The following is a 17,667-nucleotide window of genomic DNA, read 5'->3' on the forward strand; positions in this document are numbered from 1 at the left end:
ATGTCCTTTGGACAGACAAGACCAAAGTGGAGCTGTTCGATCATAATGCACAACACCACGTTTGGAGAAAACAGAACACAGCATATCAGCACAAACACCTCAAACACTGTTGCTTGGTGGTGGAGGGGTGATGATTTGGACTTCTTTTGCAACCATGGGGCACTGGGGATATTGCAGTCATTGAATTGGCCATTAACTCAGTATAGCAAAGTATTCTAGAGTCAAATGTAAGGTCATCTGTCTGAAAACTAAATATTGGCTGAAACACAATCAGGCAGAAACCACGAGGATTTCCCAACAACAGCAGGAAATCTACAACTGCATGGCTGAACAAGAAAAGAATCAAGGTGCTGCAGTGGCCTGGCCAAACTCTAGACCTCAACTTGATTGTGATGCTGTGGTGGGAGCTGTGCATAAGCAAATGCCCAAACCTCAGTGAACTGAAGTTACGTTGCAAAGAAGAGCGAGCCAAATTTCTTCCACAGAGATTTACGAGACTGATCAAGTGGCACAGAAAATGATAATTGGTCAAAGAGGTTCTATAAGATATTAAATATCAGCGTGTACTCTGTTCTTCTGCATTTTGGCCTAATTTTAAATGAAACCAAACAAATAAAGTGAGAAATCTGATCTTTGCTGTGTTACCACTGAAATGAAACTAATTTAAAAACCTTTAAGAACATTAAAAGTGACAGAGGGCGTACTTTCTTTCTGCCATGACAGCAATTGTATAATTACAGTCATTCAGTTTTGTATGGTAAATGTTTTAATGCACTCATTTGTTCTTACGCAATGTGATTTCTAATAACCTAAAACCACAAACAACATTTAATATGCTGAGAGCGAGATACAGTCTTTTGTGCTTCATAAAAAACAGAACCCAACCCTGTCACTAGGTGTCAGTGTGTGACAGAGCATTGCTGTGCTGTTCCCCTGCCTCAGTGAAACCTCTGGAGTTGATCTGGCACAGACGGGGAGATCACAGGATCTTAAATAACTGAAAGGTAGCTTGCTGGCAGCAGCCTGTTCAGACAGACAGATGGACAAAGATTTTAGAGTGAGAAGTCGTTCTACGATCTGTCTCAGGGCACTAACTGAAGTCATGAGATTACTCTTAAACAGCTCAGCAGAGCTAAAAAAGAGTGTGTGTCACTGCAAAAAACCAAAACAAAAAACAGCTGACTGGAAAAGGAATCAGCAGGAAAAGCGAAGGTTATCAAATGATACGACCAAATATCCCCAAACAAAACATTGAGCAGATAAAGAACTTTCACATTCAGCAATTCCAGTCGGCCTTGCTGCCGAGCAAATCTGTAACTCTAGACCATCTTTACTGCACTACGCTGGCAGCTGTGGCAGTATGAGGCAGCTGTTAGTGCTTCATTTGATGACTTGGGTCACTTTTTTCCACCGGTGGCATGTTTTAACATAAAATAAAAAGTTCCCAAAAACCAGGCTGCAGTGATCACCACTATGACAATCAACAACCTGAACGTCTAACACACACCATCAATTCACTGATGAGTTAGATGAAGTACGTGTTTATTGCTTATTTGGTGTTAAACAGCTACAACGATAACCACACAACATCGTTCATATACAAGAATACAGGAGTATAAATATAGAGTATTTGTACTACAGGGTCACAAAACACAAGACACACATTCAAAAAGTCATTCGCTCACACATCCGTGCAAACCGGCGACCTCACAGGGCGGTTTGCACTTTGCACACATTCAGTCACTCATTCACAAATCCAAATGGAAGACCAGTTCTGCCTCAAAAACAGGGCTCAGTCCCCCACGTGAAGTCTCTTTAGTGTTCAGAGTGTCGCCTGCACTCGAGGTCCTACTTCTGCTGTCCAGAGAGGACGCCGTCGTTCTTCATTTGGAATAAACAGGAGTAGAAGGGAGGGGTTCGAAAATGGACTAATCCTTCAGGAGACAGCTCGTCTTTGTCCCAGTTTGACCCTCACTTAAAGGGGACGTATTATCCTTTATAAATACTATTACAGCGGTGGGCCAAAGTTTTAAAAAATGAGTTCAATTTAGGTGCAAGTGATTAATTCAGATTGTTTCAAACACTGTTTAAAAATATGATGTCACAGAAAGGAGATATTTTAGGTCCACAAACCTGTTTGTTCTGTGGCAACCAATCAAAGGAAAGCTGGCTTAAATGGAGGGTAAAAATAAGGATGAACTGACCCCCCGTATCTGACCTGAAAATCAGTCCAAGAATTTAGACATGGAGCAAGAAAGGAGCGTAACGCTGTTCAAAATAATGAAATGCATGTTACCGGTGCCAACAGTAGCAGGTTAACTATTAAAGTTTCCTGTGTTACCTTGGAAATATCCTGCATGACCCGTGAACATGTTAAAACACAACTGAAATCACCAACGTCTTCCACAGTCTGTAGAGGAGCTTTGTCACACAGTCGTAATACACAGTTTTTTTGGCACAAGATGAGAAGAACTTTGTCTTCTGTAGCAAATACAGAGCAGGAGGGAAGGGGAGGGTCCAGGGGAAATGCAGTGCTGACACTCAACACCACAAGGGTGAAGCAGAGTCCATCAGTCATCCTGTCCCTGATTTCATTTGTTTATAATGAAAGATGTTAAACACGCTACACGCAGCACCTTCCACGTGACAGCACTGATGTTTAGACAGCACAACGAATGAGACACAAAGTCATGCGGGTGTGCAGCGCTTCACTCTCCTCCCATTGTGTCTTCTGCCAGTGAATCCACTGAGTCTTAAAGCTGCGCATGGCGAGAGTTCGCGCCACGACGCATCCTCGTCACACGCTGTTGAGGAGCAGGATGGACGTGGCGGAGGTGGGAGATGTGATTTCGGGGTTAATGTAGTGGGGGTCTCGCTCATCAGCGGGATCCTCATCTCGTTCTTGCGCTACATTCAAGGTCAGCTTGTTCAGACCGCTCTCCACTGTCGCCTCTGCTCCTTCTGCTCTGTTGCCTGGAAAACACGCAGGAAGAAAAGTGCAAGGAAAGGTTCAATTAAATCAGGGAAATTATCCGACATAGAGTTTTAGACAAAAGTTAACCAGCAACTTCTACATTACGAGTCCTTCACAAGGACTCCTACTTTTATTTTAAACCTGTAACATCCTCTGCAAAATAATTCCTCAATCATTAGATTTGCTTTTGTTTGTCAGGAAACGTGCTCAGGATCAGGTTGCACATCAGTGCTCAGTGGGACACACACCTCTCTCCTGGTCGCAGTCTGGAGAGGAGGCGCCGCTGCACTGGCTGCGAGGGCCCAGGAGAGGCGAGGCGTGCCCGGAACTGCACACTGAGTCTGGGCTGTGAGAGCCAGAGGGGCTCGCTACCTCCAGGACACCGGTGGGGCAAGAGGAGGACAGGATGGAAGAGGAAGAGGGACAGGAGGAGAGATAGGAGGATGAGGAGGGGGTGTGGAGCAAGGAGGACGAGTAAGGTTGAGGCATGTCGACGGGGGTGGAGGCAGAGGTGGAAGGCGAGGAAGAGGTTGCTTGGGGCCAGGAGGTGGAGTGCGAGTCGGCCTCCTCCTCTGAGCTGCTGTGACTGCCCTCTTCGTCGATAGACACTGACACCACTGAAACACACACACACACACACACACACACACACACACACACACACACACACACACGGGGATGTGAGCTTGAAGACACACACATGCAAACGGCTCAACAAAAACAAAGAAATGATAACGCGGCTCGATGACGCGGGTGACTGCCCATCTCCGAGTGGGCGTGGCACTCACTCGACAAACCATCCGACTCCATCTTGAAGTTGGCGATGTCGTCGCTGCCGCCGTCGCCTTCTGCTCCAACTCCCTGCTCCCTGGTGCCCATGGCGAGGGAACGTCGCTGGGCGTGGATCTCCTCTGAGATGCTCTCCAGGTTGCGCAGCGCCGTGCGGTACTCCGCTTTGGCAACCACAAGTTTGGCCTGAAGCTCGTCCACATGACGCTTTATTTGCTGTGAGAAATAAAACAGTGTTTCTCAGTAAAGACACCTTGTAACAAAACACAGATATATAGATTATGTACTGTTTACTCCTTCGAGTCTATGAGTAGGTGATACATACCTCCAGATGTAGGTAATACTTCGCTTTGAGTTCAAAATACGGTCTGCAGGGGGAGAAGAAGAAGAAAAAAGTGAGAGGGGGAGGAGAGAAATTTAGCCCGCTGGAAGAACAACCCTCCTCCGTGTGCAGTCACATTCCACGTCTCTATGGAGGGAGCGCAACCCAGTACTGTCAGCCAACACACAAAACATCTGGACTTCATCAGGTTACAGAAATTTCGCTTCCCCCACTTCTCGAGCGCCACTTTAGCTCAGTGGGTGAGCAGGCAACCACTTGCACCATGGCCAGAGTGCAGCGGCCTGGGCTTGAATCTGACCTACGGCCCTTTTCTGTGTGTCTTCGCACTCTGTCTCCTCTGTTTCCGGTCTATCTTCACTACTAATCTATCCAGTAAAGGCAAAACCCCCAACACGCTCGCATAAAAGGTTCATGCGGCGGCGGCGAACTTATGAGCAGCATTTCCCAAAATCTGATCACAAACCTCGATTTGTTGATGGAGCGTTTCAGTTTCTTCTCGAGCTGCCTCATGTGGCCTATGCAGGAATTGTAGTTGGCTGCTGTTTTCTTGTGCTCTGCTTCGCTGCACGTTCTCGCCTGCTCAGCCTCCATCACCTGAAACGACCGAGAAAAAAAACGCCTGAGGCTAAACCGCTCGTTCAGGATGGAATTTTTGGGCTGTGCTGCATTTATATACTTACTCTCTGTGTGGCGTGGTTAAGCATTTCCTGCCAGGCGGAGTCAAACTGCCGGGTGTCCTCCTCGAGCAGCCTCTCCTCGGCCAGGGCGATGGTCTCCTTGGCTGCCCGCAGGATCTCCACCGACCGCTGGAATTCCTGAGTGGCCTTCTGCGCTTCAATCTGAGCCTGGAGTTCAGGGAAGGACAAGCAGCGGTCAGAACTTATTAAGTCAGACTGGAAACCAAATGTTCCACCTAAAAATACAATTCAGAAGGTAAATATTACTGCTAACATTTCACACATTTCTGATGTGAAACAGCTCACTGCCTGCTCCATATTTTCCCTAATAGAGTACCTTTGCTTGGCTCACTGGTCAAAATAACGCTCATTTATCATCTACTGGTTCTCGGTGCAGTCTAAAAAAAAAAAGAAAAAAAAAAGCTGCTTATGCTTCTTTCCCTACTTGCTTTAAGCCAGCTTTATCCTGATTGGTTGCCCTTGAAAAACAAAACCAAAAGATCTGAAGAGCTGTGTTCACAGCCAAAGCATGGACTGTGTATAAAAGATGGACAACGGCACACCTCCACATGCCCTCTCATGCATAAGTGCCTTAACTTTAGCCGGTAACTGGGAAAAAAACCCTCTTGGTTCTTCTTAGATTCGGCAGGAAGGCTAAAGCAGCGTATTGTTATTGGTTAATGATCTGTCAATAATAAAACATTAGCCAATGGGTGTGCAGAGTCCCAGTGTCTTTGAGCCAGAGCTGTGTGCCCAAGATGACCATGTTAGAGATATGACATCATTAAGAGCCAAGATTAGAAAAATCTACACAAAACTGATCTTGAAACCTGAAACTTGGCTCATTGCTGAAACTTTATCCAGAGTAGAAGAATGACAAAAACTAGAGAAAAGCAAAACAGGTCCCTTTTAAATCATAGTGACAAATGACTTAAAATTGCTTTTATGAAGTAAAAGTTCACCGAGTAATTGTTCTTACATGGTATGAATGAACCAGGAGTCTTTGTGTTGCCTGTGTGTTTAATTTAGGACCCACACCCGCCCTCGGCCTCCCTCCCCTCACACCTCTAACCCTGAACCTGGTTCTGCTTGAGATTTCTTCCTCTGAAAAGGGAGTTTTTCCTTCCCACTGATACCAAAGGCTTACTCATAAGGAGCTTGTCTGACTGTTGGGGTTTTCTCTGTATTATTGTTGGGTCTTTATCTTACAATATAAAGCAACCCGAGGCGCCTGTTGTTGTGATTTGGCGCTATATAAATAAAACTGAATTGAATCGAATTGGTTGAGTCCTTATGTCGCCCAAACAGGCCAACATTCATAGAAAAAGACAACTGAGCCTTGATCCAATAGACAAACAGAATCTTTGTCACTGAGGAAATCTGACACACTGTCAGTGGGCTCCTCCTGCCCACAGTCACAGTTAACAGGAGGGTTATTCTCATCACGTTGGACATATTTGGACCCACTCAGACAGGCATAACTCCAAGGTCATTGCACTGGCTGAATGCTAACATGAAGTAGTTACAGTAACTCCAATTCAATGTCCTTGAAAGAGAGAATAATAATAATCAGGGAGAAACTTTCCCTCTGGTGATTAGTATTTAACAAGTGTATTATTAACAGTACAGCAGTTCAGAGGGACATATTTCATGCTGCCTGTCTGTCGGGTTTACAATGGAACCAAACCTGCTCGTCTACTTTGTGTTTTTATCTCAAAGTGTTTTCAATGGACGATTGTTTCTACTAAATGGTCCTTTTAAACTAAGAAGTAAAGCTGTGTATTCATGTTAACACTTATTATTATGTTAACATGAATGCACAGCTCAACGTCTCAAACATCTATTCTTTAAAATCCAAGAGCGATTTCTCTACCAGCGTTTTCCATAAACAGACGCAGACGCAGAAGAAAGCAAAACCCAAGCTGAAACACATGAATTGGTCTGTATGAATGTAATCCTGCTGACATGACGTCAAGGATAAGAAACTTATGTCACTTTTAACACATAGCCTACACATTGAAGCCTATACTTGGATTTACATTATAGAAACAGTGAAAACAATTATTCTTCTTACTTATTGTGAAGCTGAAATGTAACACAGTAACACTAAAGTCACTGTGTAATATACACCATTTGAACAAGAGCACCGGGTCACATGCTCAGCCATGAGGTGAAGCTCCCGTTGGAGCGCTACAGTTATGGAGTCAGCAGCTCGTTGGCCATGCTTAGCTTAATCAATAATACCACTCACAGCTGATGGTTGAATATCTCGGAGGAAAGAAATTTCACTGTTGATTTCTTGCAACAGTGGCATCCTGTTACAGTGCCACACTCAAATTCAGAGAGCACATTAAAACAAGACAGACTGCATGGCTTTGTGCTTGACTTCAATCCTGTGGCAATGAGACTGAAACCACCTGAATTCAAAGGCAATATAGTGCCATCAAAATAGTCTGTCTATGATAGATAGGTACAAGTACAGTACCTGCTAACACTTTTCTGGAGGGGCTTTTTGCCTTTGATTAATAGGTCACCAGTGAGAGGTAGACAGGAAAGAGGGGCAAAGAGAGTAGGGGAAGGCATGCAGCAAAGGGCAGCAAGTTGGACTTGATCCCAGGGCCACTGCAACATATAGCCTGCTCAAGCAGTGAGCTGCACTGACACCAACCTTCTAGCAAGTATACACCTGTATACTTTGAGTGACTGAAAACAATGTGGACAACAGCAGTGTTAATGAGCTACAAAAAAAGTTGGAGTATAACCAGGAGATTTTCTCTGTCCTTGTCCCTGATAGCAACGCACTTCACGTTACTAAGGTCAGTGTAGTCACACAAGCTGTTAACCCGTGTAACGTCGGCCATGTTTAAGATAAACCCACCAGTAATCAGAGGTCTGCTCCAACTCACAAAAAATGTAGAAAATACAAAATCTTTGGCGTCAATTGTCGTGACAGTGTTGTTGCTAAGGCCTGTGAAAGGTGACGAGAGAGAGAAAAGAGGCGGAAGATAACAGCTTTTTATTGCGCGCGATCTGCTATTTCAACAAAGTGGTAAAGATGAATCCTTCCTCTTTGTCTCTCATTGTGACCCATTTCCCAGGCTCTAAGAGCAGGGAGGTTGAGGGGAGAAACAGAAGGAGGGTAATAGATATTTAATGAGGCAAAAACAAGAAGAAAAACAGAAAAAAGGAACTGAAACATTAAAACAACATCCATCAAGATGAAGACAGAAAGAGACACAAAAATACCAGAACTTCCCAATGAGAGCAGCTTTTCTTGTTGCTGGCTTGGTGGTGTTTCCATGAAGTGTCAGTGCTGTGTGAGTTTCTGCCTTTTGCAAAAAGCCTGACGAAAAGTCTTTGTCACCCTCGTGAATAACGTGTCAATGCTTGAGAACACAATTTGCCATTATCTTCATGGCACAAAAGCACACTGAGCTTCAGACACCACGCACATAATGAATGGGCTTTGTTATCAGTTAATTAAGTTGATGTCATAGAGACCAAATCATGTGACACTCAGAACCAAACAATATGATGTTCTTTTGATCTGAAATAGCCTGGCAGGCTGTGATATGCACCATGGCTGTGTGTGTGTGTGTGTGTGTGTGTGTGTGTGTGTGTGTGTATATATGTGTGTGTGTGTGTGGCTGTGTGAGGCTGTGTGTGTGTGTGTGTGTGTTGTGTGATATTTCATTCATTGTGTCAGACACAGTCACCCCGTCTGATGTCTAAGTCTCTCTAAAGACATCCTATTTACAATTTCAAACAGGTGAGATGGTTGCAGGGCTGGGAAAGGTGGAGAAGGGTGACTAATACCCAATGTGGTGAGGGTGGGATATGCAGGGCGTGGACACAGACAGCCAGACAGGCAGCGGTGCAGAAGTGAATGCTGGGTAAAAGGGACAAAAGAGAGGACAGTGCAGGGAAATTCCTATATACCCCCCACCCACCCCAATCGTTGTTGGAATGTAAGGGGGAAAACATGGGGGGCGGTGTTTGAGGGGATGTAACTGGCTTATGGTGGGGGTAGATGGAATATGTGTGTGTCTGTGGTGGAGGGTCAGCGAGGTCATGCATGAGTCCTTTTAAAGTAGGTCGTGTATTAAATATTAAATATTTGTCTATAAATCATAACCAGACAATACGCCAGTTTAAACCCGAGACCGTTATCGGCTTTGCTCTGTTTAAATCACCCAAACACGCGCGCGCGCGCACACACACACACACACACACACACACACACACACACACACACACACACACACACACACACACGCACGCACGCAAAGGATTTTGATCCTTTCGTGCAAATGCCGGTCCCATCAAAATTCAAAACCTCCAGTAATCCCTGGCTCTCACGTGTTAATACCAGAAGCAGATGCCACCGGCAGGTATTTTGTCACAGCGCAACAGAGATAAGCAACATACACACACATACGTACATTCACACACACACGTGTACAAAATCTATTTCAGTTTGACATGCAAATGTCAGCCTTCTGATGCATGACTCATAAGCTCCTGCATTGGCTAAGATGGAGGGGTGGAAGCTTCAACAGCCTGGAGCAATAAATGAGATGAGCCACTGCAGAGGGAGAAGCACAGATTTGGTGTCCTAACCTTTAGGTTGTGTTGCCCTGCTTTGTGTCTCCCTGCAGCAGTGCTGCAAGCATGACAAGTACTCCCAGATCCAGCAAAAGGAAACAAGTCAGGCCATGCAAAATGTCGCAAGTCTATCACCACGCAGAGACTGCGTGTGCGTGCGTGTGTGCATGCGTGAGACACTAGCTTAAGATGCAGAGCTGTGACTGAGTTTAAATATAGGCGTCATGTGACCGTACTCCCTTTAAGTAGATAGAAGCGGCTCTGTTTAAACTTCTCATTGTTAATCCTCAGTAATCCTGCCCTCACACTGTCTGCTGACCTTGGAGTCACTCCCGCTCACTCTTGTGAATGTGTGTGTGTGTGTGCATGTGTGTGTACCTGTCTTGCCACTTTGCGGGCCTCCCAGTAGGGTTTGGAGTCATCCACAGCTCGCCCGATCTTCTTCACCTGCTCATCCAGTTTAACTGTTGCCTCAACCAGCACTGCTCGGAACCTCTGACGGAAGTCCTTCACACACACACACAAACACACACACACAAACACACACACACACACACACTTAGAAATGAGGAGAGGAACTTATCGGGTCACACTATTAGGTTGGACATGGTAGACTGAGCAGTCTACCATGTGTCTTCAGTGCAGCGTTACAGAACAACAACTGTGGTTATTATTTATATCTGTGTAATATCAGGCCTTATTGTGGTGTGAGATTTCCTGTTGCCCCCATTAGTCATACCCATATACAAGAGCATGGTTTACCCATGTAACACACAACTGTAGAGTGTGTAAACTATATTTTGTTTTCTTTGTTTTATGCAGTGGGTGTGTCAGCTCTCATTGTTGCTGAGCAGCATTGCTTATGTTGTTTGGTGGTGACCCACTGAATGAGTATGAGTAAGGATGAAGCATTACTGCAGGAGGGCCCAATATCCGTGTGCATTTATGCAGCTACTTTTGTGTGTCTGTGTATTCTTTAATTTGCTGAAGAGGGGTTTAAAAAGCAGCTGCATCCTCTTCACAGAGCACAGATCGGCATAAATGAGCGGTTAAAGAGGGAGAAGGGAGAGGGCGCTACAGGAAACACACTTCCTGTGACATCATCGCATTTCCTACGTCCTGTTCCTGCAACGACGGGTGACACGTCACAGAATCTACAAGGTAAACTCTGTTGTGAGCACGCTGCTGGCCTTACATACTGCTCAGGAAACTAAATAGGGGCCCGATTATTGGAACTGGGCACGACCGTACACAAATATAATGTTTGTGCATTCAAATGCCAAATGTTCAAAACTAGTTTAATCAAACAAATTCAAGATTTATTGTAAACAAATGGAATAACTGTGGTGTGAGAAAGTCTTGAGTCACCCCTTATTTCTTTATATTTTACTAAGAAAGTGGGAAATGTGCAGAGGTTACTGAAACATCAGCAAACATCATACAAGACAACAAAAGAATGAGGTAATGTCAAAGACAAATCTACTGAGAATAAAACTTATTGGATGACTCACTTTTTTTGTTTGAGTCACCTATTCCACGCTGCACCGTTACACTGAAACCGGGGGTTTCCCCACCTGTCAACACCTACTTTAAGCCCTGCTATGACCACCTTTACTCATCATCACAGTCTGAACTCCCTTACATAAGCAATACTGGCCATTTCTTTGAGTCATCTTCAGGAATAGTTCTCCAGGCTTGTTGAAGGACATTCAAAGCTCTTCTTTGGATGTTTCTGCCTTTTGTTTGGTTCTCTGTGAGCATGATCGCACACTGCTTCAATAATGTTGAGGTCCAGGCTCAGGGGAGGCCAATCCATGACTGATAGTGTTCTTTCATTGTGCGCTTTTCTATTCAGGGATGTTTATAATGCACTATCAGTGTGTTTGGTATCATTGTCATACTGAAAAATGAAGCTGCTGATCACACACTGTCCACTTTTCTTGATGGTAGTTTTCTGCATTCAGGCCCAAACATTTAAACTTAACTGTAATTTATTTATATAGCTTCAAATCACAACAAGAGTTGCCTTAAGGCGCTTTATATTGTAAGGTAAAAACCCTACAATAATACAGAGAAATCCCCAACAATCATATGACCCCCTATAAACGACTGCTTGGTGGGAAGTAAAAACTCCCTTTTAACAGGAAGAAACCACCAGCAGAACCAGGCTCAGGGTTGCCATCTGCAATGACTTGTTGGGGGTTGAGTGGACCAATACAGGACAAACACATGCCGTGGAAGAATTTGGATTTGGATTCATGTCTCCATCAGTCCTGTTGTCACTTATTTTCAGTGGCAGCAGGGCCAGATGCATCTCTCAGGTCCTGTTTCAAGGCTTTTCTGGATTTAAAAAAATTCCTGAAAGATACTGCGTTTAAGTCAAAGTTCGTCTGGGTGGATGCTCCCCATAAGCAAAAGACCAGAATACTCAAGAGACATTCAAGAGGTGTGTACCCAAGATGATATACCTTCAGTGACATCATACAGAGCCAAGAGTAGAAAAAGCTTAATTTAACTTTTCCATACAATAACTGCATTATTTCAATTCACCACAGCAAATGTTATATGTATGACAAAAAAATAAGGACATGTATATTAGGCTCGTTAAGGCAGCTCAGCTCATCAGGAGCTGACAGATTCAATTGTTCCTCTGGGACAATAATAAAGAAGACTTAGTTATCGCTTCATAATAAAGGTTAAAATTTAAAATTCTGTTTATTTTCTATGGGAGGCTCATGATGGCACGCATCACAAGGGCACAGTCCCACATCTGCCAGACATAGAAGAGATTTAACGTTGTGTTGGCAGGCAGAGTCAACTGTGGATTTAAACTCTCCGCCCCAACTTACTCATCCTCTGAATCTACCGTACATCATTTTTAATCAGCTCCAGGCTGCAGGAGGACCCCCTGCAGCCTGCCAGGGGCTCCTTCCATAGTCCTTAGCTCCTCCTTAGCTTTTTTTTTGTTGCCTCCAGATGCATCCATGTTTCTTCTTCTGTCTGCTTGTGTATTCACATCGATCACCCTACTTATAATGCTGTTTCCTGTAAACACTGCCAAAGCTGTGAAAAAGCTGAGCTTTCCAAAAAGCACCAAGAAACAATACGTTAAAAAATAAAATCAGGATATGTATATATGTATATATATATATATGAAGTTAAAATTCAGCTGGAAAACATGGATTAAAACATGGATTACAGGAAAATCTCTCCTCCTGTCCCTCTCTGTCTCTGTGCGTGCTGTTACGGTTATTCCAGCTGTGGTTTGCTGGGTTTGGATGTGAGCGCAGGGCTAATGAGAAACAGAAGAGGCCTACTTTCAGGAAAACAAAAAACTGAGGCCTCGCTCTGGAATGTTTTCACTTTTCCTCAACAGTGACCCAGCTAGCACACACTTGAGCCGAAGCTGCCCCTTCTGTGTGCCGTCCGCCCTCCTGCAGTTGTTCGCTTCACTTTACATCCTTTATTCCTCCATAATGTGTCTGATTCCTGTTTCTGTTCAGACTCCTAAATGAACGTGAGTGTTATGAGCAAATAGATGAATTTCACCAACCGCTCCACGGCAGTGTTTCCGACTAAGACCACAGCTGCACTAGGAGTTTATAAAGTGCAGGGAGGGACAGTTCCTGCTTCAGTTTTTCCACCTCTTCCCACTGATGCACATTTAGTAGTTTTCCATCTTTCGAAAGCTTTCCGTTTAGACTGTTTTAAAACAATGGCACCGTTGCTAGGCAAATCCCTGACACTACAGTGGCAGAGAGACAAATCTCACAGAGCTGACACGATTTCTCACCACTTTAGAGTTTTAAAAAAAGTGAGACTTAGTGACTGCTGGGTGGGTGCCAGAGCTCGGCTTACTCCCTGCTCTCAGTGTTTGAGGGGCAATAATTCTGATGCCAGCAGTGTGTGTTGTTGGGTCTCACCTCCAGCTCACTCTCCCAGCGGTTAATGTCGTCTGTAGACTGGTTCAACTTCTCCAGCTCTCCCTGTTTACAGAAAACACACCAGTGATGGAAAACACACACACAGAGGGAGAAAGGGAGGAGTGTGATTAAATAAGACTGGCAATCCTCAGGCTGTGACTCGTGTTAACCAAATTGTTGAACTTACAGCTCTCAGTAGGTCATTTTGGAGACAGTCAAAATATGACACACACACAAACACACACAAACGCTCTGACATTTTTTAACCTACTGTCACTCCACATCTGGAATCATTGTCCTAACCCCACTTTACCTGTATTCTGGGGTCCACTTCTTCCTCCTCGTCAGCACCCTGCAGGTCATCCTCACAGGTATTCCCATTTCGCTCCATTGTCGGAATTTCTGGGAGATTTCTGGTAACCAAACGAGGGTCTTCGGCGCAAACTAAGCGCGACCCCGGGGTGCTGAACAGCACAGGAGCGATCCAAACACGCTCTAACCTTTAGCGCGGTGCATAGCTGGGCTTTTTAAAAGCAGGCAGCGAGTTTAAAGAGACGTCCACCCGCGGGAAGAGCGGACACTCGAACTACAGCGGACCACAACCTCGCGGAGGACGAGCTGCGAACGAAGAAAGCGTTTAACTACAGCGAGACCTACGGCTACTTCCGTTTGGGACATTCAAAATAAAAGCGGCGCGTAACGTTTACGTCTGCAAGCCAGACCTGAAAGGGGGAGGGGCCAGGCACGTGTCTTATTACAAAGCTGTTAGCTTAAAAGTGGCGCTGCGCGTGAGTTTATGTTTGATGGATACTTGCTCTCAGATTATTTATCTGGACATTATATTTTAGTTACTTATAATCTTACTGCACAAGCTTTTTTAAACCAGATACAACAGATGAAAGTACCGATAAACGTATTATCGATTTTACCGATAAACAATCACATGCATGATCTGTTGATGTATGCTCAGTCATCCAGGTAAGGACATCCCTCAAGGTTGATTTTGTGTATCTGGACTTAACGTTTTCAGTGGGAGAAACATTTTGTCACTTATACAAGTGACTTCTTCTGTCTCAGCTGACTACAGGTTTGCCCAGCCTTATAAACAGTCCATTTACACAATGACTGAAACTCCCACACTGAATGAACAGTGGGCTTTGACGCCAGTTTCTTGATCATTGCAAACTGTCATGACCATTGATCTGCAACCACCGATCAATGGCTGTATCCCAATTCAGGGTCTGCAGCCTAAAAGTACGCAGCCTTAACGGCCCACAAGGGCCGCGTACTCAAAGACCGCTAAGGCCGGAAGTGCGAGGCTTGTAAAATGGGACGGTCTAGCCTCCTTCGCGCTGCCCAGGTTGCCTAGCAACCATGATACTAACAGCTGGAAAAACGTTAATTTACAGCTTTGTTTGACAGAAATGAAGGAGAAAATCTTTTGTTCATTTGTTTGTTTGTTTCTACATGAGCTTTGATCATTCTCTGTAAGATTAAGCTCAGCTATTGGACGGCGTATATTTTAAAGTAAAGGCTTTAAAACCAAGTTAGTACAAACGTCACATACCTTTGCCGACATGTGGCCAACAGTAATGTTTTAATGTTCTTGTTATTAAACATTTGCACATAAATAAGTGACATAATATTCAGTACTTACTTAAAGTTTACTCTTCGGGCGCCCCTCATCCGCCGTTTTTTTTCGGCAAAATTATCCACACCCACGCGCCGCGCTATGCATTCTGGGATATGTTGGGCCACGAAGTCTACACCGCCACATCCTTAAAATTCAGGGAAATGAAGGACGCATTTGAGGGCCGCAATTCGAGCAGCCTTTGAATTGGGACAACCTTCGTCGCGTCGCTGCGACATAATCGGCCTTAAAATGCGGCCCATAAGGCTGCAGATCCTTAATTGGGATACAGCCATTGACCACTGATCATTGGCCATAAGTACCAGTTGGGGAATTTTACTGACGTGTGAGTCACGCTTTACAGCTGTTGGTCATTTTAATTACTTAGGATCTATAGCGGTGGGTAGCTTAGCAGTGTTGGTCAAGTTACTTGAAAAAAGTAATCAGTAACTAATTACCGATTACTTCCCCCCAAAAAGTAATCCTGTTACATTACTGATTACTTATTTTCAAAAGTAATTAATTACTTAGTTACTTTTTAAAAACACGATTTACAACCTGAATAGGTAATAAAGCGATAGATCTTTCAGCCCAATTCTACTTTTTCTGCATAATTCATCATACAAAATGTAATCAAATGGAAAAGTCCTTTTTTAAAACTTGTTTTATTAGTTTTAGTCTTTTAACTTTATGCATCAAGCAAAAAAAGTAACGGTAATCTAATTATTTTGCAATAGTAATCCCTTACCTTACTCGTTACCTGAAAAAGTAATCAGATTACAGTAACGCGTTACTTCCCATCTCTGTAGCTTAGTCTATAACCCGGGCAAACATGAGGCCTGGGGGCCAGAATTAGCCAAGCAAAGACTTCATTTCGGACTACTGGACGGCTTTGGAAAATGCAAAGGACGGCATAAATACTTTACCTTTTAAATGTATTTTAATTCGTTTAGCAGCTTTTTCTTCTGGTAATTACCAGAATTACACGTCTTTAAAGACGTTCCCTATTGCCATTCATACTACAGAGTAATACTATGTAATACTAAGTAAATATAGGGCCAGTATTGCTGATAACAATACAGATACTGATACTTTTCATCTTTAAAGACAGCTTAGCAGTGTATCATGATTTATGACTCATCAGAAGTTTGCAAATTCTGAACACACTTTAATGTCTACTAAATCACTGTGATTCTACAATAACGAGTTAACACAATAAAAACACACCTTTCAGCGTTTTATGCATTTTGAAACTGTTTATTTTTGGAGACCTGATATGTAAATGTACCTGTCCCTAAAGCACAACGTATGTTGTTTACATGTGCTATAAGCTATGAATAAAATAGACCTGACAGTCAACACAAAAAGACTTTGAGATACCATGTAGATATATATACCGTTATATGTATATTTTTATATATGGTATATGTTTTAATTCACAAAAAAGTGACTTCACACAATTCAGTGAACTTAGAGGATAGAAACAAAGTATCGATCCAAAACCAGCATTGTTATTGATACTATTAATATTTGGATTGATCTGCTCACCTTTGCCCATGAAATAAAATATGTTTAAAATCCCTGGCTTGTCATAACACAACTGATCTACAAAGACCAGGCACTGAACAAATGATACAGAGTACAAAGTACAGTATTTGAATTGATAGTTAGATTAGACACCCTCGCCACAGCCTACTGGTTGGGTAGAGGAGCAGAATGCTCTCCTCACCATGCTGCAGTCCGGGCGGACCTTTGCAGCCCTCAAATCATCTTCTCTCACTCACACTTCTGGTACTGCCACAGTCTTTTATCCTCTGCTATCTTTAAATGTTTTTATCCCTATTTTTTTTTATATAATTTAATTATTTTATTAATTGATTTATGGTTATGACTGGAGGAATACTTATTTTTAAAATGATCTGCTGGATATTTGAATTTGAATAAACAATCTATATCAAGTAGAGTCAGTGTAGGAAAGTTACATTCCCACTGATATGATCTGCAGTAATCCAGTGGTGTTATATCTATTCATTTATTATTATTCACTTATTCTTTCAAACCACACCCTGCAGATACATCCCCATACTGTAATATTAGTTTATCACTGAACATGTTTTGTATTTATTTAACATTACTGACTGAATCAGATTAGCAGGATGCTACAGGTGGGATTTGAAGTAAGCCATGTGCTGATAATATTCGGTCATGTCAATTTTAAAACAAATATAAATAATTGTTTTTTGTCGCAATCTACCAAATTTCCCCAATATTATTCTTTTATCTCAAACAGACTTCCTCTTAGACCCGTTCCAACTTGACATAGCCCATTATGGGAGGTACAACAGTTACTGGTTCCACGGGTGTCGCTCGCCCCCTGTTGGTGAGGACTCCGTGGAGCAGGCAGAGTCAGACTGGGCGGCGGGGGGCACTAATGGAAGCGGGCTGGATTAATGGAAACACTGTAGACACACTGTTTATGCAGAAGAGTGGTTCCCAGTACTGTGTGGGCTACATGCCAGTATAGTTTTTAAGGGTCATCAGTAAACAGAGAAGAAAATGGAACAGTTTGGAAATATTTTACACTTATTTTGGCTGCCAGTAAAGCTGATATAGTGCTTATTTCAGCTTATTATTATAGCAAGATCAGTGCTTACTAAGACATGCTGACTTTTAACAGGTTATTTATTTTGTGGCTCTTTTTGAGTTTGACTGACACATACAGTTCC

At 43.4% G+C, this 17,667-nt stretch overlaps 1 protein-coding gene across 2 annotated transcripts; it reads right to left on the minus strand.

Moving 5' to 3' along the window:
- Positions 1-1,525: 1,525 nt before the first annotated feature.
- LOC102295323 (SH3 domain-binding protein 5) lies at positions 1,526-13,978 on the minus strand. Of its 2 annotated transcripts, XM_005940866.3 has the most exons (9): positions 13,625-13,978; positions 13,312-13,374; positions 9,767-9,895; positions 4,787-4,951; positions 4,570-4,700; positions 4,089-4,131; positions 3,763-3,979; positions 3,223-3,591; positions 1,526-2,973 (listed from the first exon to the last, which is right to left on the minus strand). In XM_005940866.3, exons 1-9 carry the CDS (start codon positions 13,700-13,702, stop codon positions 2,798-2,800), a joined length of 1,371 nt encoding a protein of 456 aa, XP_005940928.1. In that variant the 5' UTR covers positions 13,703-13,978; the 3' UTR covers positions 1,526-2,797. The 2 variants fall into 2 exon arrangements, with proteins under 2 accessions (XP_005940928.1, XP_042083962.1); XM_042228028.1 differs by lacking the exon at positions 3,223-3,591.
- Positions 13,979-17,667: the final 3,689 nt, after the last annotated feature.

The sequence above is a fragment of the Haplochromis burtoni genome, unplaced genomic scaffold (assembly GCF_018398535.1).
Source record: "Haplochromis burtoni strain Fernald_Lab_line unplaced genomic scaffold, NCSU_Asbu1 Contig_297, whole genome shotgun sequence".
Taxonomy (NCBI): Eukaryota; Metazoa; Chordata; class Actinopteri; order Cichliformes; family Cichlidae; genus Haplochromis; species Haplochromis burtoni.